General features: G+C 47.5%; 1 protein-coding gene across 1 annotated transcript in view; it reads left to right on the forward strand.

Moving 5' to 3' along the window:
* LOC106588946 (cyclin-dependent kinase 6) overlaps window positions 1-26450 on the forward strand; it is an 83588-nt gene that overhangs the window by 37394 nt on the left and 19744 nt on the right. The window contains exon 5 of the mRNA XM_014178524.3: window positions 11647-11756. Within this exon, the coding sequence (XP_014033999.1) occupies window positions 11647-11756 (110 nt within the window). The remainder of the gene's footprint in view (window positions 1-11646; window positions 11757-26450) is intronic.

Below are 26450 nucleotides of genomic sequence, written 5' to 3' on the forward strand. Positions count from 1 at the left end.
TAATCAAACCTGACCCTAATGGTCGACTCTCTAAGGCGTGAACGGGGAAGGGCACGGCCACGGGAACTACAAGCGAACGATCTCTCTCTAAAATTCCCAGCCGCGCCTGAATCGACGAGCACCTTATGCGGGGAAAACTCAGGGAAAATGACATACAAAAACATATGTGCAACAGAGGGCTCTGGGTGAGAATGGTGCCGGCTCACCTGGGGTGACGCCAGAGCGCCCTGCCTGCTGCCTCGATCCCCAGAGGAACCAACCCGGCACCGACCGGCAGTGTGACCTCTGCGGCCACAGATGGTGCACGAGCTGGAACCCCCTCCGGTCTCCCTGTGCACCGCCCCTCCCAGCTCCATATAGTTTGGTCTGGAATTCTGTAAGGGGTGCGTACTGGCGGCAGAGAAGTCAGGCGCAGGAGAGCAAAAACTGTGTTTACAACGGCGTAGATTAATAATAAAAACCACCGGAAAATAGAACAATATATAAATGGGTACAAAACCCATCGCACACCAGACATAACGTTCACAAGCACTTACAATAAACAATTCCGAACAAGGACATGGGGGGAAAACAGAGGGTTAAGCTCTTACATCTAGATGTGCCGCTAGCGGAACGCCTCACCAATATCCAATGATAGAGCGTGGCGCGAACTCCTCAGAAATCCCAAAACTTCCATTTTTCAAACATATGACTATTTTACACCATTTTAAAGACAAGACTCTCCTTTATCTAACCACATTGTCCGATTTCAAAAAGGCTTTACAACGAAAGCAAGACATTCGATTATGTCAGGAGAGTACCCAGCCAGAAATAATCAGACACCCATTTTTCAAGCTAGCATATAATGTCACAAAAACCAAAACCACAGCTAAATGCAGCACTAACCTTTGATGATCTTCATCAGATGTCACTCCTAGGACATTATGTTATACAATACATGCATGTTTTGTTCAATCAAGTTCATATTTATATAAAAAAACAGCTTTTTACATTAGCATGTGACGTTCAGAACTAGCATACCCACCGAAAACTTCCGGTGAATTTACTAAATTACTCATGATAAACGTTCACAAAAAACATAACAATTATTTTAAGAATTATAGATACAGAACTCCTTTATGCAATCGCGGTGTCCGATTTTAAAATAGCTTTTCGGTGAAAGCACATTTTGCAATATTCTGAGTAGATAGCCCGGCCATCACGGCTAGCTATTTAGACACCCACCAAGTTTGGCACTCAGCAAACTCAGATTTACTATAAGAAAAATTGGATTACCTTTGCTGTTCTTCGTCAGAATGCACTCCCAGGACTTCTACTTCAACACCCAATGTTGTTTTGGTTCCAAATAATCCATAGTTATATCCAAATAGCGGCGTTTTGTTCTTGCGTTCAAGACACTATCCGAAGGGTGACGCGCCGGCGCGTATCGTGACAAAAAATTTCAAAATATTCCATTACCGTACTTCGAAGCATGTCAAACGCTGTTTAAAATCAATTTGTATGCGATTTTTCTCGTAAAATAGCGATAATATTCAGACCGGGAGACCTTGTTTTTGTTCAAACACTGAAAATAGAAAATGGAGTCTTCACATGCACCCGTGTCATTGTTCTCAGAACGACCACTTTCCAAAAGCCCTACTGTTTTTCGCCCAGGGACTGCAGAGTCATCATTCCCCGTTCTGGCGCCTTCTGAGAGCCTATGGGAGCCTTAGAAAATGTCACGTTACAGCAGAGATCCTCTATTTTCCATAAAGAGGCTATAGAAGGACAAGAAATGGTCAGAGAGGGCACTTCCTGTATGGAATCTTCTCAGGTTTTGGCCTGCCATATGAGTTCTGTTATACTCACAGACACCATTCAAACAGTTTTAGAAACTTTAGGGTGTTTTCTATCCACATCTACTAATTATATGCATATTCTAGTTTCTGGGCAGGAGTAATAACCTGATTAAATCGGGTACGTTTTTTTATCCGGCTGCCCCCTATCCTAAACTGGTTAAATTCACAACATGCAATGATGGAATTGAAACCAGGTGTGTGGGAAGACAAGACAAAACAAATGGAAAATGAAAAGTGGATCGATGATGGCTAGAAGACCGGCGACGCCGAACGCCTCCCGAACAAGGAGAGGAACCAACTTCGGCGGAAGTCATGACAAACTGACTGCTCAGCTAAGAATGGCCTGTCTGGAGACACAACCATTGAAGAAGGAAGAGAGCTGACTAGAAAAACTCCTGGACTACATCCCAAATGGCACCCTATCACCTATTTAGTATACTTCTTATGACCAGTTTCCAAGGGTCTGTAGTCTGCAGCTAGGCTCTGATTTGTGATGCAATGCAGACTTTTTGCCTTGCATAATATAAACAATAGTTAAGCCCAACAGCATGGGTGTACTGTCAGTACTTTCTATCTGCACAGCCCATGTTTTGCATGATGAAGTGTTCAATAAAGTACAGTACAGTAACTACTGTCTCTCTACAAGGCTTCCACTATTGCAGTCCAATGATTGCATAGGCAGGCCAATAATTCTGCCTGGTCTGTCACATAGAAAGGACAAACATATAGGGTCATGAGGTTTTCCTGGTCAGGGCCTAGTTACACATTATTACATATGACAGTTAGGGTCAGGAGGTTTTCCTGAACACACGACCTGACCAGGCAGGTAAATCTCTTGGCCTTAAAGCATTGGAAGAAACCTGCTGTCTCTCTTTCTGTCTCCATTTTGTCCTTAGCCAAACATCTGTGTGTCTGTCCGGGGGCCCTGCATGGTAGAAAACAATGTGGCCATCAGGACCAGGGTTTCTGTGCCTGTGTTCCAAATGGCCCCATTCCCTATGTAACACACTGCTTTTAAAAGTACCCAATTGATACCTGACTCAAGTAAAAGTGAAAGTCACCCAGTAAAATACCACTTGAGTAAAAGTCTAAAAGTATTTGGTTGTAAATATACTAACTCTTGAGGATACAATCCCGATAACGGGATTGGTTGGACAACAACCAGTGAGATAGCACGGCGCGATATTCAAAACAAATAATCTCAAAATTAAAATTCAAGTATTATACGGCATTTTAAAGATACTCTACTCGTTAATCCAATCACATTGTCCGATTTCAAAAAGGCTTTACGGTGAAAGAAAAACATTAGATTATTTTAGCATAGCACCTCAGCAAAAAAAAAAAAGGCATTTTCCAAGCACGATAGCCATCACAAAACCAGATATACAGCTAAAATTAAGCACTAACCTTTGACAATCTTCATCAGATGACACTCCTAGGACATCATGTTAGACAATACATGCATCTTTTGTTCAATCAAGTTTATATTTATATCCAAAACCCAATTTGTACATTGGCGCGTGACATTCAGAAAATGTTTTCTCCCCATAACTTCCGGTGAATAGGCACATTTAATTTACGGAAGAACTCATAAACGTTGAAAAAATGTATAACAATTGTTTAAAGAATTAGAGATAATCTACTCCTTTATGCAACCACTTTGTCAGATTTCAAAATAACGTTACGGAAAAAGCACATTGTTCAATATTCTGAGTACAGAACTTAGCCTTCAATGCTAAGCTATACAGTTAGCCTACAACCACGGCGTCGACAAATCTCTAACAATATGTTCGAAATATTTACTTACCTTTGCTGATCTTCGGCAGAATGCACTCGGATGGGCACCCACTTCCACACAAAATGTTCATTTGTTCTGCAAAGTCCATCATTTATGTCCAAATACGTTCGTTTTGTTGACCCATCCAGAACACTTTACAATGCCATGTGGCGTGGACGCAAATCCATAGACGAAATGTTCAAAGTTCCATTACTGTTTGTAGAAACACGTCAAACGATGTTTACAATCAATCCTTTGGGTATTTTTTTACGTAAAATTGCGATAATTTTACAACCGGGCAATAGCAATTCATCCCAGAAGAAAAATATGAAAACGATGACGTCACGTGCACACGCATCATAAGACACCTCTCCTCAGACTAGCCAATGATTGACTGAGCCAAAATGATCTGCCCGGTAACAGCTGACGGTTGAAACCAGTTCATAAAGATTGTTGACAGCCAATGGAAGACTTAGGAGGTGTAACGTAAATCCTATGTCACTGTAGTTTTTCAAGGGATTCAAAACAAAAACTACATTTCTAAATTCTCCCACTTCCTGATTCAATTTTTCTCAGGTTTTTTGCCTGCCATATGAGTTATGTTATACTCACAGACACCATTCAAACAGTTTTAGAAACTTCAGAGTGTTTTCTATTCAAATCTACTAATAATATGCATATTATATTTTCTGGGCCAGAGTAGTAACCTGTTTAAATTGGGTACGTTTTTCATCCAGCCATGAAAATACTGCCCCCTAGCCCCTAGAGGTTATTTAGTATCAAAAGTAAATGTAATTGCTCAAATATACTTACACTCAGACATAATTTACAAATTAAGCATTTGTGTTTAGTGAGTCCGCCAGATCAGAGGCAGATGACCTGGGATGTTCTCTTGATAAGTGTGTGAATTGGACCATTTTCTGTCCTGCTAAGCATTCAAAATGTAACAAGCACTTTTGGGTGTCAGGGAAAATGTAAAAAGTACATTATTTGCTTTAGGAATGTAGTGGAGTAAAAGTACTTTAAAGTATTTTTTACTTAAGTACTTTACACCACTGGAGAGGGGGGGGGGGGCAACAAGAGAGAGAGAAGGAGAGAGAGAGAGAGAGAGAGAGAGCGAGAGGGAGGTAGGCGGATGTGCTTGGTCATTGAGGCTTGCCTTGGAGGATCCACTGTTCTGCCTTCCTGCCTGCTCTCTGTGCTGCCTGTTCTGCCTTCCTGCCTGCTCTCTGTGCTGCCTGTTCTGCCTTCCTGCCTGCTCTCTGTGCTGCCTGTTCTGCCTTCCTGCCTGCTCTCTGTGCTGCCTGTTCTGCCTTCCTGCCTGCTCTCTGTGCTGCCTGTTCTGCCTTCCTGCCTGCTCTCTGTTCTGCCTTCCTGTCTGCTCTCTGTTCTGCCTTCCTGCCTGCTCTCTGTGCTTCCTGTTCTGCCTTCCTGCCTGCTCTCTGTGCTGCCGGTTCTGCCTTCCTGCCTGCTCTCTGTTCTGCCTGTTCTACCTTCCTGACTGCTCTCTGTGCTTCCTGTTCTACCTTCCTGCCTGCTCTCTGTGCTTCCTGTTCTGCCTTCTTGCCTGCTCTCTGTGCTTCCTGTTCTGCCTTCCTGCCTGCTCTCTGTGCTGCCTGTTCTGCCTTCCTGCCTGCTCTCTGTTCTGCCTGTTCTACCTTCCTGCCTGCTCTCTCTGTGCTTCCTGTTCTACCTTCCTGCCTGCTCTCTGTGCTTCCTGTTCTGCCTTCTTGCCTGCTCTCTGTGCTTCCTGTTCTGCCTTCCTGCCTGCTCTCTGTGCTGCCTGTTCTGCCTTCCTGCCTGCTCTCTGTTCTGCCTGTTCTACCTTCCTGCCTGCTCTCTGTGCTTCCTGTTCTACCTTCCTGCCTGCTCTCTGTTCTGCCTGCCTGCCATTTATTATCCAGTGTGCAGCAGAGAGAGAGATTTGGGCCGGATGGGATGAATACTTTCAGCAGAAAGGAATGCCCAGAATGTTGTCCTTTAATCTGGAGTCAGCCAGCCAGGCCATGGCTGCTTTATCTGACCGCCTCTGTTCTGTTAGCAGGCAAGCAGCAGCTCCACACAAGCAGAGCTAAACGAGAGGCCTGCCTACCTATCTGTCAGTCAGGCTAGGGAGGGAGCGGAGGAGGGAGGGAGGGAGGGAGGGAGGGAGGGAGGAGGGAGGGAGGGAGGGAGGGAGGGAGGGAGGAGAGGAGGGACAGAGGGGAGAAAAATAGTGGCTACAGAGGGAGGAAAGGAGAGAAAGTGAGATGGTTTGATAAAAAAAATTACCAAGTTAAATGAGTATCATAATAGCCTTGATTCATGTTTTTTCTTAAAGGAGCAATCTGGTATTCAAACAACAATCAAATCAATCAATCAAATGTATTTTATAAAGCCATTTTTACATCAACAGTTGTCGCAAAGTGCTTTACTGATACCCAGCCTAGAACCCCAAACAGCAAGCAATGCAGAGGCAGAAGCACAGTGGCTATGAAAAACTCCCTAGAAAGGCAGGAACATAGGAAGAAACCTAGAGAGGAACCAGGCTCCGAGGGGTGGCAAGTCCTCTTCTGGCTGTGTTGGGTGGAGATTATAAGAGTACATGGCCATTAAGGCCAGATCGTTCTTCAAGACGTTCAAACGTTCATAGATGACCAGCAGGGTCAAATTATAACCACAGTGGATATACAGGGTGCAACAGGTCAGCACCTCAGGAGTAAATGTCAGTTGGCTTTTCATAGCAGAGCATTCAAAGGTCGAGACAGCAGGTCCACAGGAAGGAGAGCGAGAGGGAGTGAGGGAGAAAGAGAGAGAGGAGAAACAGCAGGTCCATTGGATGGAGAGGGAGTGGGGGAGAAAGAGAGAGGAGAAACAGCAGGTCCACATGAAGGAGAGGGAGTGAGGGAGAAAGAGAGAGGAGAAACAGCAGGTCCACAGGATGGAGAGGGAGTGAGGGAGAAAGAGAGAGGAGAAACAGCAGGTCCACAGGATGGAGAGGGAGTGGGGGAGAAAGAGAGAGGAGAAACAGCAGGTCCACAGGAAGGAGAGGGAGTGAGGGAGAAAGAGAGAGGAGAAACAGCAGGTCCACATGAAGGAGAGGGAGTGAGGGAGAAAGAGAGAGGAGAAACAGCAGGTCCACAGGATGGAGAGGGAGTGAGGGAGAAAGAGAGAGGAGAAACAGCAGGTCCACAGGAAGGAGAGGGAGTGAGGGAGAAAGAGAGAGGAGAAACAGCAGGTCCACATGAAGGAGAGGGAGTGAGGGAGAAAGAGAGAGGAGAAACAGCAGGTCCACAGGATGGAGAGGGAGGGAGGGAGAAAGAGAGAGGAGAAACAGCAGGTCCACAGGATGGAGAGGGAGTGAGGGAGAAAGAGAGAGGAGAAACAGCAGGTCCACAGGAAGGAGAGGGAGTGAGGGAGAAAGAGAGAGGAGAAACAGCAGGTCCACAGGAAGGAGAGGGAGTGAGGGAGAAAGAGAGAGGAGAAACAGCAGGTCCACATGAAGGAGAGGGAGTGAGGGAGAAAGAGAGAGGAGAAACAGCAGGTCCACAGGATGGAGAGGGAGTGAGGGAGAAAGAGAGAGGAGAAACAGCTGGTCCACAGGAAGGAGAGGGAGTGAGGGAGAAAGAGAGAGGAGAAACAGCAGGTCCACATGAAGGAGAGGGAGTGAGGGAGAAAGAGAGAGGAGAAACAGCAGGTCCATTGGATGGAGAGGGAGTGAGGGAGAAAGAGAGAAGAGAAACAGCAGGTCCACAGGATGGAGAGGGAGGGAGTGAGGGAGAAAGAGAGAGGAGAAACAGCAGGTCCATTGGATGGAGAGGGAGTGAGGGAGAAAGAGAGAGGAGAAACAGCAGGTCCACAGGATGGAGAGGGAGTGAGGGAGAAAGAGAGGAGAAACAGCAGGTCCACATGAAGGAGAGGGAGTGAGGGAGAAAGAGAGAGGAGAAACAGCAGGTCCACAGGATGGAGAGGGAGGGAGGGAGAAAGAGAGAGGAGAAACAGCAGGTCCACATGAAGGAGAGGGAGTGAGGGAGAAAGAGAGAGGAGAAACAGCAGGTCCGGGACGAAGTAGCAGGTCCTGTGAAACAGGGCAGACTTCCATAGCTGCAGGCAGAGCAGCAGAACTTGACCGGCATCCCGACCGGTTGGACTGGGGACAGGGACAACCAGGCGTTGTCAGGCCAGGTAGTCCTGAGGCATGGTCCTAGGGTTCAGGTCCTCCAGCTGCTCTGTTGTTTCACAGAGTGAAGTCTGATTTATATAGAGAGGCCGATGTGTTTTATGGAGAGAGAGAGTGAAACGTATATGTGCTATAGTGAGCGAGACATAGGAATGTGTGTTATGAGGGACTCGGACAGAGGTCTATACTGGTATAGAGAGGGAATAGAGAGGGACAGACACATATAAGGGTTATATAGAGAGATGTTCAGATATTTTATAGAATGAGGGAGGAAGAGGAGAAACAGAGGAAGAGGTATGTGCTTAGCTTAGCAGCACTGATAGTGGCCAGATGAAAAAACACATTTTCTGGGTCTGCATAGGACCATAGGCCAAGGAGGCTTGGAAAGGGAAATACTTTATAAATCACCTAAGATTGGTACATGCAGCATATGTAATTTGTTCATGAATACCAAATGATGGTCCTTTAACCATTATAACATATTTAGCCAACTCCTCTGACTATAATTGCCATGGAATGCCCTACATGCCATACCAAACACATCAATATCTGGGACGCGGCTATGGCTCTCTAACCGAAATCATTACTGTATGTTTCAGGAAGTCTTCCCCGCGCTAATTCTGCATGGAAACAACACTTCACTTCCTGCTGTGTCTATCTGTGGCCTGGCCTTCAAATAACGACGCATATACTTAAGGCCTCACATCAGTTAGTGTAGACTTCGTGGATCTTCCTAGAAGTCTGCTGGAGTGCAGTCTAGTTGTGTTGTGGTGTTTGAGAAAGATGGGATGGAAAAAAAGACACATGCATATAACAGCAGGCGTCTGTCTCTCTCGAAGAGATGTAACCACAGGAAAGCGTTTGATTGGGTTTGATATGGCATACATGCGTCTATCCACGTGTTATATAGTGATATCTGTCTCTCGGTTTGTGGTGGTATTTTCCCCTGAGTGCTCGGTAATTTCATTTTGAGGTGTCCTTTTGGTCTGAAATATGGATGCTCACATCAACACTCAGTTCAGTTCAAGGGTTTGTATAGAACATAGTTATGATGTAGGGCTGCGACAAGAGAGAGAGAGAGAGTTAGATATAAGATATATGAGAGTTAGATATATGAGATACCTCATCCCCATATTGTTATTTATGTATTTATTTTTTGCTCCTTTGCACCCCAGTATCTCTACTTGCACATTCATCTTCTGCACATCTATCACTCAAGTGTTTAATTGCTAAATTGTAATTACTTCGCCACTACGGCCTATTTATTGCCTTACCTCCTTAATCTTACCTCATTTGCACACACTGTATGTAGACTTTTTTCCCTATTATGTTATTGACTGTACGTTTGTTTATCCCATGTGTAACTCTGTGTTGTTGTTTGTGTCGCACTGCTTTGCTTTATCTTGGCCAGGTCACAGTTGTAAATGAGAACTTGTTCTCAACTAGCCTACCTGGTTAAATAAAGGTGAAGTGAAATAAAATAAAAAAATACAAATAAAATAAGGAACCAAAGAAATCGAATGAAACTTCACAAGATGACAGCGATGACATTTAATGATCCTGTCAATTAGGCAGTACAATGACCACTTCATTCATGCTTTTTATAAACTCAACTCCCCCACACATGAAAATAGGTTTCAGTGCTCTAAAAGCTTCAATGGCTGCCTGAGTTCTTTTTTAGAATGAGTCATGTGCATCTCATCTCGGGTCACGTGACACGAGCTAACCAACACTGTTCACAGCTTCAACTTCCTCTATGTTTCCACTTAGCCAGGAAGAATGAACTGAGAAAGTGTCATCTTAGCACATGTGGCTGTAAAAATAGCATCTGACCATTCTATCAGTTCGCAAGAAGAACATGAGGTTTTGTCGTGTACTTTAATCAACCTCGTCACACACCCAACACCAGTGAACGCTGTCTTTCAGATACCCGATGATGGTCTGCTAGATAACTGAATTACTTAAAGTTATTTATGATTTGCCAGCATTGTACCACCCGGCATCCCACTACTGACTTGCTTCTGAAGCTAAGCAGGGTTGATCCTGGTCAGTCCCTGGATGGGAGACCAGATGCTGCTGGAAGTGGTGTTGGAGGGCCAGTAGGAGGCACCCTTTCCTCTGGTCTAAAAAAAAATATCCCTATGCCCCAGGGCAGTGATTGGGGACATTGCCCTGTGTAGGGTGCTGTCTTTTGGATGGAATGTTAAACAGGTGTCCTGACTCTCTGTGGTCACTAAAGATCCCATGGCACTTATTGTAAGAGTAGGGGTGTTAACCCTGGTGTCCTGGCTAAATTCACAATCTGGCCTTCATACCATCATGGCCACCTAATCATCCCCAGTTTACAATTGGCTCATTCATCTCCCCTCCTCTCCCCTGTAACTATTCCCCAGGTTGCTGCTGTAAATGGGAATGTGTTCTCAGTCAACTTACCTGGTAAAATAAATAAAATAAAACATTTCCATTCAGACTAGGGGTTGGATAAGTCTATAAACCAAACATAATCTACTGAACCTAATTGAGTGATCATATTATTTGACCCAAAGTCAACCCTCAACACAGGTACTGCATAATTATCATACACTTGCACGCTCTCATGGGATGTCATTGTCCCAAAGGTACAGTCCACATTAGTAAGGCCAAAGGTGAACATGCAACCTTGTAGTAACTGGTCTGTTACCAAACTGCAGAGCAGGCTTAGTTTTGTTCATAATTCTCTCACTGTGTTGGACAAACATGCAAGGCATTTGGAAAACATTGGTCTTCGCTAACACGGTGATAAGCAGAGAGAGAGCGAGGGAGAGAGCGAGGGAGAGATAGAGCAGCAGCGGCTGCCGGGGCCTCGGGCCAAACGACCGCCGTAGGAAAAACTGGAGAGGGACAGCACCTGGAAGCAGTCCACGTTCTCGCGAGGGGTCACTGAGTTTTGTCTGGTGGTTTTCCCTACTGTAGCTGTTAACAATGCTGCTTTTCCTGTGGGCTAACAGTCAGTCGACACAGCTCCCAGCAGAGTACAAGCACAGGGTTAGAAACTGGGAGACGTGGGGAGCAGCTCTGGCTCTGGCACAAAATGGCTGCCTGCCTGCTTATTTCCCAAGTGGGCGCTGCTACACGTTAGTAGAGCAAGAGGTGTTCCACACTCTGTCCTCGAGCATCGCAAAGCACTTTCAAACCTTATGTCCGCGGGGGAAACACAATATGAATACAATGTAGTAGCAGTATTCTAAGAGCTAAGTTGTACTGGGGTTTGTTTGAGTATGACAGCTGAGTCCTGTGTAAGCAGTGGATCTTGTTGTAATAGACACACACACACACACACACACGGGACCAGTGCTGAGTTCCCTGATGGCTCACTATGGAAACACTGTGTGATCTGGGCATACCAAAATGGGAGTGCTCCCAGAGACCTGCCAGATATGATTTCATACCTTATGTAACCCTGAGACAGGGGCACAGAAACGCGCGTGTGTGTGTGTGTGTGTGTCATTTGGCGTTCTCAGGTAAAACACTTAAAGAGAGAGGACTGTGAGGGAGGAAAAAGGAATGTGTCTCAGGTATCAGGAGTGCTCTGGTCTCAGCCTCTCTTCCTCTTCTCCTCTTCTCCTCCTCTTCTCCTCCTTTCTTCCTCTTCTCCTCCTCTTCTCCTCTTCTCCTTTCATAGTGTGGGTGAAGCCTGTGGTAGAGGACGTAACCTAATGCATACCAGAGGGTCACTTTTTATGTCTGTGTATTGGAAGAACATGTAAGAGAAGGGTGTGTGTGTGTGTGTGTGTGTGTATGTTGTGTGTGTGTGCATTTTTACAGTATGTGTATTATGTGTGTATTAATGTGTTGATTGTGTGTATTAATGTGTTGATTGTGTGTGTGTGTAGGTGGTGACATTGTGGTACAGAGCCCCAGAGGTGTTGCTCCAGTCCAGCTATGCCACCCCAGTTGACCTGTGGAGTGTGGGCTGTATCTTCGCTGAGATGTTCAGGAGGAGGTGAGTGGTCCTGGTACACACACACACACACACACACACACACACACACACACACACACACATACTGGGAGACACTGCTCATTGACCTTATGTCATCTGTGACATCTTTTCAGTCCCTCTAGACCACACGTGTCAAACTCATTCCACGGAGGGCAGAGAGTCTGTGGCTTTTCACTCCTCCCTTATACTTGATTGATTAATTAAGGTCAGTGATTAGTAAGGAACTCCCCTCACCTGGTTGTCTAGGTCTTAATTGGACACAAATTAAAAAGAGAAACCAGAAACCAGCAGACACTCGGCCCTCCATGGAATGAGTTTGACACATCTGCTACACTCTTAGAAAAAAATATGCTATCTAGAACCTAGGGATGCACCGACATGGCATGTTTGGCCGAAACCGATATCCAATATTTTCCTTGCCAAAAAAAAACAATACCGATAACTACAATTTGAGCGGCCTTTTAAGCATTCTAGTACAGCTAAATAGTTAACACACACACGTCTAAGGCACTGCATCTCAGTGCAAGAGGCATCACTACAGTCCCTGGTTCGAATCCAGGCTGCATCACATCCAGCCGTGATTGGGAGTCCCATAGGGCGGCGCACAATTGGCCCAGCCTCATCCGGGTTCGGCCGGTATTGTAAATAAGAATTTGTTCATTTTTTTTATTTTACCTTTATTTAACAAGGCAAGTCAGTTAAGAACAAATTCTTATTTACAATGAGGGCCTAGGAACAGTGGGTTCTTCAGGAGCAGAACGACAAGTTTTTACCTTGTCAGCTCAGGGATTAGATCTAGCAACCTTTCGGTTACTGGCCCAACGCTCTAACCACTAGGCTACCTGCCGCCGCAGTTCTTAACTGACTTGCCTAGCTAAATAAATGTTACACACACACACACACCACACTGACCAAAAAGTTATTTTGTTGGCATTTACGTATGTCCCCATTACCAGTAAAACATCATCAAAACCTATTTCTTTCACTTACTTGCTGTGCTGTTTCATTGTTCATTTGTTCAGTCGTTTCATTCTCAACCAGGATTTCATCATACATGTCAAGCAGTGAAGTTTCAGCTCTGTCTGTCGATGGCCTCTCTTCCTCGGTGCGCACTGTCACTCTGTCTGTTTCTGTCTTGTCCAGCTGTCTATGTAACATTTCACGTAAAACCTGTTTCTTGTCTGCATCGAAGTATTCTTTCAAATGACTGCTCGACTTGTTGACTGCTCAACCACACAGCAGACATTGTGGGCTATGTTAGGAATGCTGTGTGCAACATTTTATGTGGCGTCATAGCGTCATGTACCTACGTTTTATATATAGGTATGGACGTCAGCTTTGACATCGGTTTTACACATCGGCCGATGCCGATGTTGGCATTTTTAGCTAATATCGTCCGATTCCGATATGTTCACCGATATATCGTGCATCCCTACCTAAAAGGGTTCTTCAGCTGTTCCCATAGGAAATACAAGCTTGGCACACCTGTATTTGGGGAGTTTCTCCCATTCTTCTCTGCAGATCCTCTCAAGCTCTGTCAGGTTGGATGGGGAATGTCGCTGCACAGCTATTTTCAGGTCTCTCCAGAGATGTTTGAACAGGTTCAAGTCTGGGCTCTGGCTTGGCCACTCAAGGACATTCAGAGACTTGTCCCAAAGCCACTCCTGCTTTGTCTTGGCTGTGGGTTTAGGGTCATTGTCCTGTTGGAAGGTGAACCTTCACCCCAGTCTGAGGTCCTGAGCGCTCTGGAGCAGGTTTTCATCAAGGATCTTTCTGTACTTTGCTCTGTACATCTTTTCCTCGATCCTGACTAGTCTCCCAGTCCCTGCCACTGATAAACATCCCCACAGCATGCTGCTGCCACCACCATGCTGCACCGTGGAGATGGTGCCAGGTTTCCTCCGGACGTGACGCTTGGCATTCAGGCCCAAGAGTTCAATCTTGGTTTCATCAGACCAGAGAATCTTGTTTCTCATTTTCTGAGAGTCCTTCAGGTGCCTTTTGGCAAAGTCGAAGTGGGTTGTCGTGCCTTTTACTGAGGAGTGGCTTCTGTATGACCACTCTACCATAAAGTCCTGATTGGTGGAGTGCTGCAGAGATGGTTGTCCTTCTGGAAGGTTCTCCCATCTCCACAGAGGAACTCTGGAGCTCTGTCAGAGTGACCATTGGGTTCTTTGTCACCTCCCTGACCGAGACCCTTCTCTCCTGATTGCTCAGTTTGGCCGGGCGGCCAGCGCCTCTAGGAAGAGTCTTGGTGGTTCCAAACTTTTTCCATTTAAGAATGATGGAGGCCACTGTGTTCTTCGGACTTTCAATGCGCATAAATGTTTTGGTATCCTTCCCCAGACTGTGCCTCAACACATTCCTTCGACCACATGGCTTGGTTTTTGCTCTTACGTGCACTGTCAACTGTGGGACTGTATATAGACAGGTGTGTGCCTTTCCAAATCATGTCCAATCAATTGAATTTACCATAGGTGGACTCCAATCAAGTTGTAGAAATATCTCTAGGATGATCAATGGAAACAGGATGCACCTGAGCTCAATTTCAAGTTTCATAGCAAAGGGTCTGAATACTTATGTAAATAAGGTATTTCTGTTTTTCATTTTTAATATATTTACATTGTGGGTTATTTTGTGTAGAGTGATGAAGGAAAACATTTATTTTAGAATAAGGCTTTAACGTAACAAAATGTGGAAAAAGGGAAGGGGTCTGAATACTTTCCGAATGCACTGTAGAACTCTATTTACATAGGGTTCTATATGGAACCCAAAAGGGTTCTACCTGGAACCCAAAAGGGTTCTACCGGGAACCAAAAAGGGTTCTCCTATGGGGACATCCAAAGAACTGTAAGGGAAATGTGTAAGAATTTCCACAGTAGAACTCTTTTGGAACCCTTTTTTTAAGAGTATAGCACAGCATTTGCCAAAGTCGGTCCTCAGGACCCCAAAGGGTGCACGTTTCGTTTTTTGCCCTAACACTAAAGTTGATTATTTGAATCACTTGTGTAGTTCTAGGGCAAAAACCAAAACATCCACCCCTTGGCGTCCCGAGGACCGAGTTTGGGAAACACTGCTGTAGACAGACCAGTTGCTTCCGGAAATGTACCAATGCTCCTACTTAACAATGTCTGTACGTAACAGATCGTCAGTTTGGCATAGAGGAACTATCCTGCCCACATCCCCCTGAAACTAAATAGTAGCTATCAAGATGAAGATCATGGAGGATGTTTTTAATGGGTGCATTTCTCAAGTGGCTAGTAAGCATCAACTACCTTCACTAAAACCACTGCAAAGGTTTTGCCTGCAAACGTTGGTTTCGAGGCATGTCTGCCTTGTGATTGGTTGGGATAGTTGTCTGTCTAAAGAGGACCCTCCCCAGATTTTTTGTTGTTGTTGCCTTTGTTGCCTTTGTTGTTGTTGTTACCAAGACAGTCCGTCAGACCAAGCAGTTCCCAGACCCTAGTCACTGCTGTTGCCTAGTGTCTGGTTTCCAAGACTACCATCTTTCTGCCTCAAGACCTTGTTAGACCACTGAGCTAAAGCCTGGGGCGACATTATTACTGGGAGCTAACAGGACACACCTGAAGATAACACCACACACACACACACACACACACACACACACACCACAGTGGTGTTTGAGGTCATTCACCATTTACAGTAAACACCACTCTCTCTAATGGTCAACATGGTGTTTGTGTAGATGTCATCAAGAAAGGTCATGTATACATTTAGGCCACAGCACACAACAACCTGTGTAACATTGATTAGTGGCGGTTCATGCATTGCCTTGTGTATGAGGCTAAATGAAGAGACATATCTCAGATGTCATCAGGACCAATGTGCCTGCCTAGTTCTTTTTTCCCATGACAAAATAGACAGCGCCTTGTTCTCACCAAGCCTGCCTGTCATGCAATCTGAGTCCCAAATGACACCCTATTACCTTTATAGTGCATTACTTTCAACCAGGGCCAATAGGGCTCTGGTCAAAAGTAGTGCACTATGTAGGGAATAGGGTGCCATTTGCAACAGACTTATACTTTCATTGTGAAGCCACATACACTACATGGCCAAAAGTATGTGAACACCCCTTCAAATTAGTGGACTCGGCTATTTCAGCCACACCCATTACTGACAGGTGTATAAAATTGAGCAATCTCCATAGATAGAGCAATCTATGCAATCTCCATAGACAAACATTGGCAGTGGAATGGAGTCACTGAAGAGCTCAGTGACTTTCAACGTGGCACCGTCATAGGATGCCACCTTTCCAAGAAATCAGTTTGTCAAATTTCTGCCCTGCTAGAGCTGTCCTGGTAAACTGTAAGTGCTTTTATTGTGAAGTGGATATGTCTAGGAGCGAAACCGGCTCAGCCGCGAAGTGTTCGTCGGGAGCTTCATATGGGTTTCCATGGCCGAGCAGCCGCACACAAGCCTAAGATCACCATGCGCAACGCCATGTGTTGGCTGGAGTGGTGTAAAGCTCGCCGCCATTGGACTCTGAAGCAGTAGAAATGAGTTTTCTGGAGTGCTGAATCACACTTCACCATCTGTCAGTCCGACAAATCTGGGTTTGGCGCATGCCAGGAAAACGCTACCTGCCTGAATGCATAGTGCCAACTATAAAGTTTGGTGGAGGAGGAATAATGGTATGGGGCTGTTTTTCATGGTTCAGGCTAGGCCCCTTAGTTCCAGTGAAGGGAAATCTTAACGCCACATTGTGCAATGACATTCTAGACAATTCTGTGCTTCCAACTTTCGGGCAACAGTTTGGGGAAGGCTCTTGTTTCAGCATGAAAATGCCCCCTTGCACAAAGCGAGGTCCGTACAGAAATGGTTTGTCGAGATCGGTGTGGAAGAACTTGACTGGCCTGCACAGAGCCCTGACCTCAACCCCATCATATACCTTTGGGAACGAATTGGAACGCACACTGCGAGCCAGGCCTAATCGCCCAACATCAGTGCCGACCTCACTAATGCTCTTGTGGTTGAATGGAAGCAACATCTAGTGCAAAGCCTTCCCAGAAGAGTGGAGGCCGTTACAGCAGCAAAGGGTGGACCAACTCCATATTAATGCCCATGATTTTGGAATGAGATGTTCGATGAGCAGGTGTCCACATACTTTTGACCATTTAGTGTTTCTCTGACCACAGGTACAGAAACCCATGGGCACTTTTTGTAATGTTGATCTCCAGACCTAGTGCAGTGATTTCATAAAACTGGAAAAGTAAAATGTACGCAAAAATGACTGTCAGCTGCGTTTATTTTCAGCAAACTTAACATGTGTAAATATTTGTATGAACATAACATTCAACAACTGAGACATAAACTGAGCAAATTTCACAGACATGTGACTAACAGAAATGGAATAATGTGTCCCTGAACAAAGGGGGGGTCAAAAGTCTGGTGTGGCCACCAGCTGCATTAAGTACTGCAGTGCATCTCCTCCTCATGGACTGCATCAGATTTGCCAGTTCTTGCTGTGAGATGTTACCCGACTCTTCCACCAAGGCACCTGCAAGTTCACTGACATTTCTGGGGGGAATGGCCCTAACCCTCACCCTCCGATCCAACAGGTCCCAGACGTGCTCAATGGGATTGAGATCCGGGCTCTTCGTTGGCCATGGCAGAACACTGACATTCCTGTCTTGCAGGAAACCATGCACAGAATGAGCAGTATGGCTGGTGGCATTGTCATGCTGGAGGGTCATGTCAGGATGAGCCTGCAAGAAGGGTACCACATGAGGGAGGAGGATGTCTTCCCTGTAACGCACAGCGTTGAGATTGCCTGCAATGACAGCAAGCTCAGTCCGATGATGCTGTGACACACCGCCCCAGACCATGGACCACGGACCCGCCACCTCCAAACCGATCTCGCTCCAGAGTGCAGGCTTCGGTGTAACGCTCATTCCTTCGACGATAAACGCGAATCCGACCATCATCCCTGGTGAGACAAAACCGTGACTCGTTAGTGAAGAGCACTTTTTGCCAGTCCTGTCTGGTCCAGCGACGGTGGATTTGTGCCCATAGGCGACGTTGTTGCCAGTGATGTCTGGTGAGGACCTACCTTACAACAGGCCTACAAGCCCTCAGTCCAGCCTCTCTCAGCCTATTGCGGACAGTCTGAGCACTGATGGAGGGATTGTGCATTCCTGGTGTAACTCTGGCAGTTGTTGTTGCCATCCTGTACCTGTCCCACAGGTGTGATGTTCGGATGTACCGCTCCTGTGCAGGTGTTGTTACACGTGGTCTGCCACTGCGTGGACGATCAGCTGTCCATCCTGTCTCCCTGTAGCGCTGTCTTAGGCATCTCACAGTACGGATATTGCAATTTATTGCCCTGGCCACATCTGCAGTCCTCATGCCTCCTTGCAGCATGCCTAAGGCACGTTCACGCAGATGAGCAGGGACCCGGGGCATCTTTCTTTTGGTGTTTTTCAGAGTCAGTAGAAAGGCCTCTTTAGTGTCCTAAGTTTTCATAACTGTGGCCTTAATTGCCTGTAAGCTGTTAGTGTCTTAACGACCGTTCCACAGGTGCATGTTCATTAATTGTTTATGGTTCACTGAACAAGCATGGGGAAACAGTGTTTAAACAGGGTCCTGAAAAAGGGACATTTCTTTTTTTCCTGAGTTTATAAAGTTTGAAATGTAAGGAATAGTGCATTTACGAGTTATATGAAACATCCAACTGCTGTATGTTTTTCATGGAATTAGTCAACTTGGGGGTTTCCTCACTAATATTGACTGGAAATATGATTTCTACTGGTGTTACATTTTTTGTCAGTTTGGTTATCAAACCGTAATAAAATTCCGCCACAGTTGGCTGTGGTTGCAGGCAACAGAGGATTCACTTTCTTGATATAGGTATTTGTCAGTTTGTGGTGTAACATACTTCTTCTACTGAAATCCCAAGATGTTAATCAATCCTCCCTCACATCAGAAAAATAAATGCAATGATAGAGTCAAGTTGCAGCCTCTTTCTGTAATACAATGTATATTTCTATGCTGTAGGGTTTACCTATATATTACTGTTTTGTGTTTGTGATGAATATGAGAGAGAGTCACTGGTGTAAAAGATAAGCGGGCAATAGTAGTGCACTAAATAGGAAATAGGATGTCATTTGGGACATAGTCGTTGTTGTGGTTAGGGAGCAGTGCCAACAGGGAGGGATCTGTCTGTAATTTATGTTTCCTTTCCCAACCGTCCGTCTTTACAACGAGACACACGTCTCCCCCTCTCACTAACCACGGATATGTGTGTGTGTGTGTGTGTGTGTGTGTGTGTGTGTGTGTCCGTTCATTATTGTGTGGATGCATGCATGTGTTTGGCATGTGTGTGGCGTGTGTGTGTTTTGTACAGTATGTGTGTGTACAGTACATGTGTGTGTTTTGTACAGTATATGTGTGTGTACAGTACATGTGTGTGTGCTTTGTACAGTATGTGTGTACAGTACGTGTGTGTGTGTTTTGTACAGTATGTGTGTGTGTTTTGCACAGTATGTGTGTGTACAGTACGTGTGTGTTTTGCACAGTATGTGTGTGTACAGTACGTGTGTGTTTTGTACAGTGTATGTGTGTGTACAGTACATGTGTGTTTTGTACAGTATATGTGTGTGTACAGTACGTGTGTGTTTTGTACAGTATGTGTGTGTGTGTGTGTACAGTACACGTGTGTATGATTTGTACAGTATGCGTGTTTTGTACGTGTGTGTGTGTGTGTGTTTTGATTTTCCCGCTGTAGCCCGATGACTGATTATGGCTGATAATTCCCCATTGTCCTGGAGAGGATGTGGTGGGCTGTGTTTTCCCATAACACTGATGTCACAGGCAGGACACTGAGGACGGACGAATGGACAGATGGGATGGAGGAGAGGACAGATCTCTGTCTTGGGATGACGATATCCTGTCTCTCTCTCCGACAGCATCCTGAGTGATATTGCAAACCCTGTGGCTATGTTCCAAAATAGGGCTCTGGTCAGAAATAGTACACTATTGTATAATAGGGTGCCATTCAGGACATGGCCAATGTTTCATGTAGTTGGGAATTATCACGGTCATTGAAGGGGGAATTATCACGGTCATTGAAGGGGGAATTATCACGGTCATTGAAGGGGGAATTAGCACAGTCATTGAAGGGGGAATTAGCACAGTCATTGAAGGGGAATTATCATGGTCATTGAAGGGGAATTATCATGGTCATTGAAGGGGAATTATCATGGTCATTGAAGGGGAATTATCATGGTCATTGAAGGGGAATTATCATGGTCATTGAAGGGGAATTATCATGGTCATTGAAGGGGAATTATCATGGTCATTGAAGGGGAATTATCATGGTCATTGAAAGGGAATTATCATGGTCATTGAAGGGGGAATTATCATGGTTATTGAAGGGGAATTATCATGGTCATTGAAGGGGGAATTATCATGGTCATTGAAGGGGAATTATCATGGTCATTGAAGGGGAATTATCATGGTCATTGAAGGGGAATTGTCATGGTCATTGAAGGAAACTCAGGAAAATGTATTGGTTGTTCATGCCAAACCTGTAGTTGTAACCAGCTCCATAGCGATTCTCTTTTACTCTCTCTGACTTCACATGTCAGACAGCACTTTAGCAAGTATTTACAGTGTATCTGACAATGGATACATTCATAGATTGTCCATAGATTGACCCATAGATTGATCGTAGATGGATCATAGATGGACCATAGATTAGAGCATAGATTGCACCATAGATGGACCATAGTGTGGCGTACAGCAGGTCAGCCACCAGGGGGAGACTCGTCGAGGCCTGGTAACAGATGGAGTATACATCACAAGGCGGTGGCTCCATCTGCTGGACGTGCCAGGTCTCGATGGGCTCTCCGGACAGGACTAATTGGGGCTCATTGGGAGCTGGTGAGTAATCAAGGGCGGATTGCTCACCAGCTGTGCGAGGCCCATAAAGCAGCCAGAAGGGCAGCACACAGCGAGAGGACTAGGGTAAGTGAGGTGACTTCCATGTGGTTGGATACGGTTACCCGAGCTAAGCCGAGGGAGTTGAGTTTGTGTGCCCGACAGGATACAGGAAGACCCGGAGCCCAGGAGACGGTATCCCGGAGAGGGTCTAATAGGGGAGACCTGTTCTTTTCTTTTTGATTTATTATTTAATAAACACCCTTGAAACCGAGCTAATCATACTCTGTCCGTGTCTGATCTATGTAAACGTCTTGACCAAACCCCCTGGTCTGCCACAAGTGGTGGAGAATGCGGGCACTCTGATAACGTGGTCAGATCAGAGTTGACGTTTACACAGTATCAGCATGGACGAGTTGATAGCTCAGTTTGTCCGGGCCCAACAAGCAAAACAGGCGGTTCAGGAACGAACGCTGGAGGAACAGCGACTACAAAACATCCACCTCGTTGAGGAAGTCAGGAAGCTGCAAGGAGGAGCGTCTCCTGGATCACATCCCAACCAGTTTTTAATCAAGCTAACAGAAGACGATGACCTCGAAACATACCTTTGTACATTTGAACAGACAGCACTACGGGAAGGATGGCCAAGGCCGCAGTGGGCAAGTCTGCTGGCCCCGTTCCTCTCTGGGAATGCCCAAAAGGCATATTGGGACCTGAACGATGAACAGGCGGATAACTACGACGGACTCAAACGGGAGATACTCAGCCGCTACGGGTACAGCCTGGCCCATCGGGCTCAACGGTTCCACGACTGGAGGTTCGTACCCGACGCCTCCCCCCGAGCCCAGATTAGCGACCTACTGCGCGTCACCAGGGCATGGCTCCTCACCGACGTATCCACCCTATCCATCCTCGACAGAGTGGTCCTGGATCGCTTCTTACGGACGCTACCCCATGACATGAAGAGGGCAGCGAGTTTATGCGCACCCCAGACCTTGGAGGGCCTCCTGGAAGCAGTGGAGACGCAGAAGAACACTCAGGCACTGCTGAGTGGGAGCCGGGACGAGTCGGCGACCCGTCCGAAGGGACGGAAGGACAGCCTCACCGCAGTGTACCCTGAACCGACAGTCGGCAGGGCCAAAGGACCGCAAACCCATGGAGTGACGGGAGTAGGGCCGACCCGATACCGACGACCCCAGGTAGAGGGAGACCAACGGAGGTGTTTTAAGTGTGGCGCCCGGGGGCACATTCCCTGGAATTGCCTTGCTCCAGAGGAATCTATGCCATCAGCTAGCCCCGGAGGCGAGGTGGGTCACGCCGTGAACTATGTCACCTCCTGTTGGGCGCACCGCGAGTCAACTGCACCCATGGTCCCTGTGAAGGTTGACGGACACGACACGGAAGTGCTATTAGACTCCGGAAGCGTGGTTACGCTCGTAACCACGAGCCTGCTGAACCAGGAGACCGAACGGGGTAGGGAGATGTCCATTTCCTGTGTTCACGGTGACACAAAACGGTATCCCGCCGTATGGACCAACATCGTGACGCCACAACGGAGCTGTCAGATGATGGTGGGTGCAGTACCAGAGCTGCCGGTACCTCTCCTAGTGGGACGGGATTGTCCGCTGTTCGCAGCCCTATGGGGGCACGAGTTGAGGAAGAAAGTACGAGCCGGCCGAAGAAGAGAGCGGGGATGACCCATCGCCTGTACGGCCTGGAGGCCGCCGGTTAACCAACCTGACTCTACGGGTCCGGAGTCGGAGGGGGAGCCAGAACCCGAACCCCCTGGGGAACCACTGGAAGAGGAGCCCAGCTTCCCCCTCCTCAATTTCGAGGGGCCAGTCAAGACCCCCATGGGGGGCCAACTGAGGGGACAATTCGGGACGGCCCAGTGCGAGGATCCGAATTTGAAAGCTTCTGCCGCCCAAGTGATAGCGGTGGATGGACAGCTACTTCCGGGGTTGAGTGACTGGTGATACCCCCATTTCCAAATTAAGAATAACCTTTTGTATCAGGTGTCGCGCCAACAGTGGGAACTTCGAGAGGTATTGTTGCTGCCCCGACGGTACATAGGAACCGTTCTTCAGCTGGCCCACACCCACCTGTTTGGGGCGCACCTGGGAATGGAGAAGACCCGGGAACGGATCACCTCCCGGTTCCACTGGCCCGGGATGAGGAGGGCCGTGGAAGACTACTGTCACAACTGCCCGGAGTGTCAACTCACTGCCCTGAAAGCACACCTCCAAAACCCTCTGGTCCCCCTGCCAATAATCGGGGTGCCCTTTGAACGCATCGCCATGGACATAGTGGGACCCCTGGTAAAGACTGCACGAGGACACAGGTACATCTTGGTAATAGTGGACTATGCCACCCGGTATCCCGAGGCCATTCCCCTACGGGAGGCGGTATCCAAGGGAATCGCCCGGGAGCTGTTCCACCTCTTTAGCCGGGTGGGCATCCTGAACGAGATCCTGACAGACCAAGGTACGGAGTTTATGTCCCGCCTCATGAAAGAGTTGTGTGCCCTCCTGCAGATCAAGCAGATCCGGACCTCCGTTTTTCACCCGCAGACGGATGGGCTCGTCGAGCGCTTTAATAAAACGCTCAAACAAATGCTGCGGAAGGTCATCGAGCAGGACGGGAAGAACTGGGACCAGCTACTACCCCACCTAATGTTCTCAATCCGAGAAGTACCCCAATCCTCCACTGGGTTTTCCCCGTTCGAACTCCTCTATGGGAGGAGGCCACACGGCCTACTGGACCTCGCCAAGGAGGTGTGGGAAGCCCAACCGACCCCCTTACGCAGCGTGGTAGAGCACGTGGAGACGATGAGGGAGCGGATGACAGATATATGGCCAGTCGTGAGGGAACATATGGAGAAGGCCCAACGCGCCCAAGCCCAGGTCTACAATCGGGGAGCCCAGCCCCGAAAATTCCAGGTGGGAGACAGGGTGTTGGTCTTGATCCCCACGGCCGAAAGTAAGTTCCTGGCAACATGGCACGGACCATACGAGGTGATCGAGAAGCTGGGACCTGTCAATTACCGCATTCGGCAACCGGGGAGACGGAAACCCCAACAGATTTACCTCGTGAACCTGTTGAAGAAGTGGCACGAGAGGACAGCCTTGGCCGTGTTATGGTCGGGACCAGGACACCAACAGTACCAGTGGAGGTCCTGAGCAATGAGGACCTCGACCCGGCCCAGAAGCAAGAGCTCAGGGAGCTTGTCGATCGGAACACGGGGGTTTTCTCCGAGAAGCCGGGTGGCACGGCCCTCATTGAACACCACATCCGTACCCGGCCCGGGGAAACCATACGAAAGAGGCCATATCGGATTCCGGAGGCCCGAAGGGAGGCCGTGAAACAGGAAGTGGAGGCTATGCTGAGGATGGGGGTCGTGGAAGAGTCCCACAGTGCAGTGGTGCAGCCCCATCGTGTTGGTGCCCAAACCGGACGGTAGCCTCCGCTTCTGTAACGATTTCCGGGGGGTGAACGAGATCAGGTTGTTCGACGCATATCCCATGCCGAGGGTGGACGAGCTCATCGACTGATTGGGAAAGGCCCGGTACATCAGCACCCTTGACCTGACCAAAGGTTATTGGCAGGTACCATTGGCAGCCTCCTCCCGGGAGAAGACGGCATTTTCGACACCAGAAGGGTTGTATCAGTAGCGGGTGCTCCCGTTCGGTCTCCACGGAGCCCCGCCCACATTCCAACGGCTGATGAACAGAGTGCTTCGACCCCACCAGCAGTACGCAGCGCCATATCTGGATGATATCATCATCCACAGCCAAGGTTGGGAAGAGCACCTGACGCGCCTCCAGGCGGTGATGGATGCATTCAGACAAGCCGGGTTGACCGCAACCCCCCAAAAACGCAACCCCCAAAAAAGCTGGGTTGACCGCAACCCCTCCTCGAGGAGGTGGAGTACCTGGAGTATTTGATCGGACGGGGGAACGTCAAGCCCCAGGAGAGGAAGGTTCACGCGGTGCGTGACTGGCCCGTTCCACGCACCAAGACACAGGTTAAGTCCTTCCTGGGACTGGCAGGATACTATAGCCAGTTTATCCCCTCACCGATCTAACCAGGGCCCGCCTCCCGAAAACAGTGAAATGGACGGAGGAGACAGAAGCGGCGTTCAACAGTCTGAAGGAAGCGCTGTGCTCCCATCCGATTCTCGTAACGCCCGATTTCCAGGTGCCAATGGTGGTCCAGACGGACGCATGTGATACGGGACTAGGGGCCGTTCTGTCCCAGGTACACGAGGGACAGGTCAGGGGCGTAGTGGACAGGTCAGGGGCGAAGCATGGAAACACGGATGCCCTATCGAGAAGGGAGACAGACGTTGCACTGATGACCGTCCCCTCCCAGACAGAGCTACGGTGGTGGTGGGGGGGTTGCGTACAGCAGGTCAGCCACCAGGGGGAGACTCGTCGAGGCCTGGTAACAAATGGAGAATAGAGTTCCCGCTCAGCCCAGTCAAAACTGTTCGCTGCTCTGGCACCCCAATGGTGGAACAAGCTCCCTCACGACGCCAGGACAGCGGAGTCAATCACCACCTTCCGGAGACACCTGAAACCCCACCTCTTTAAAGAATACCTGGGATAGGATAAAGTAATCCTTCTAACCCCCCCCAAAAAATATATATAGATGTACTATTGTAAAGTGGTTGTTCCACTGGATATCATAAGGTGAATGCACCAATTTGTAAGTCGCTCTGGATAAGAGCGTCTGCTAAATGACGTAAATGTAAACATCACGAGGCGGTGGCTTCATCTGCTGGACGTGCCAGGTCTCGACGGGCTCTCCGGACAGGACTAATTGGGGCTGATTGGGAGCTGGTGAGTAATCAAGGGCGGATTGCTCACCAGCTGTGCGAGGCCCATAAAGCTGCCAGCACACAGGGAGAGGACTAGGGGAAGTGAGGTGACTTCCATGTGGTTGGATACGGTTACCCGAGCTAAGCTGAGGGAGTTGAGTTTGTGTGCCCGACAGGATACAGGAAGACCCGGAGCCCAGGAGACGGTATCACGGAGAGGGTCTCATGGGGGAGACCTGTTCTGTTCTGTTCTTTTCTTTTTGATTTATTATTTAATAAACACCCTTGAAACCGAGCTAATCATACTCTGTCCGTGTCTGATCTATGTAAACATCTTGACCAAACCCCCTGGTCTGACACAATAGATTGGATGTGACCATGACCATGTATAGCCCCCGTAGTCTGTCTTTCTCTCTCTCTCTCTTCTCTCTCTCTCTCTCCGTCGCGCTCTCTTTATCTCTCTCTCCGTCTCTCTCTCTTCGTCTCGCTCTCTTTATCTCTATCTTTTCAACTCGCTCTCTTTATCTCTCTCTCTCTCTGTTTCTCTCATCTCTCTCTCTGTCTGTCTCTCTTTCATCTCTCTGTCTCTCTCTCTTTATCTCTCTTTTGTTAAATTCAAATTTCTACATGTTTCAATGGATAGAGATATCCTCTATGGCATCGTCAACTTTAGGAGCGTTGCTTTAGCAGCTGTGTGCGTGTGTGCGTGGCTGTGTACGTGAATGAGTACGCCGGTGGTGTACCGCAGTTTTAGGGGGCCCCTGCGACTTCCTACAATTCTACAGAATTTTCTATTTTAAAAGTTTATTTCCTGCTATTCTACACATTTTTCAATGAGGCTGAGAAAATGTTGTATTTTAAAAGTTTATTTTCTACAATACTACACATTTTGCCATGAAGCTGAGATAATTTAGTATTTTCTGAAATTCTACACATATAGCTAATCTCAATGTAGTCCACACATTTTGCCATGAGGC

The sequence above is a fragment of the Salmo salar genome, chromosome 27 (assembly GCF_965601325.2).
Source record: "Salmo salar chromosome 27, fSalSal1, whole genome shotgun sequence".
Lineage (NCBI taxonomy): Eukaryota > Metazoa > Chordata > Actinopteri > Salmoniformes > Salmonidae > Salmo > Salmo salar.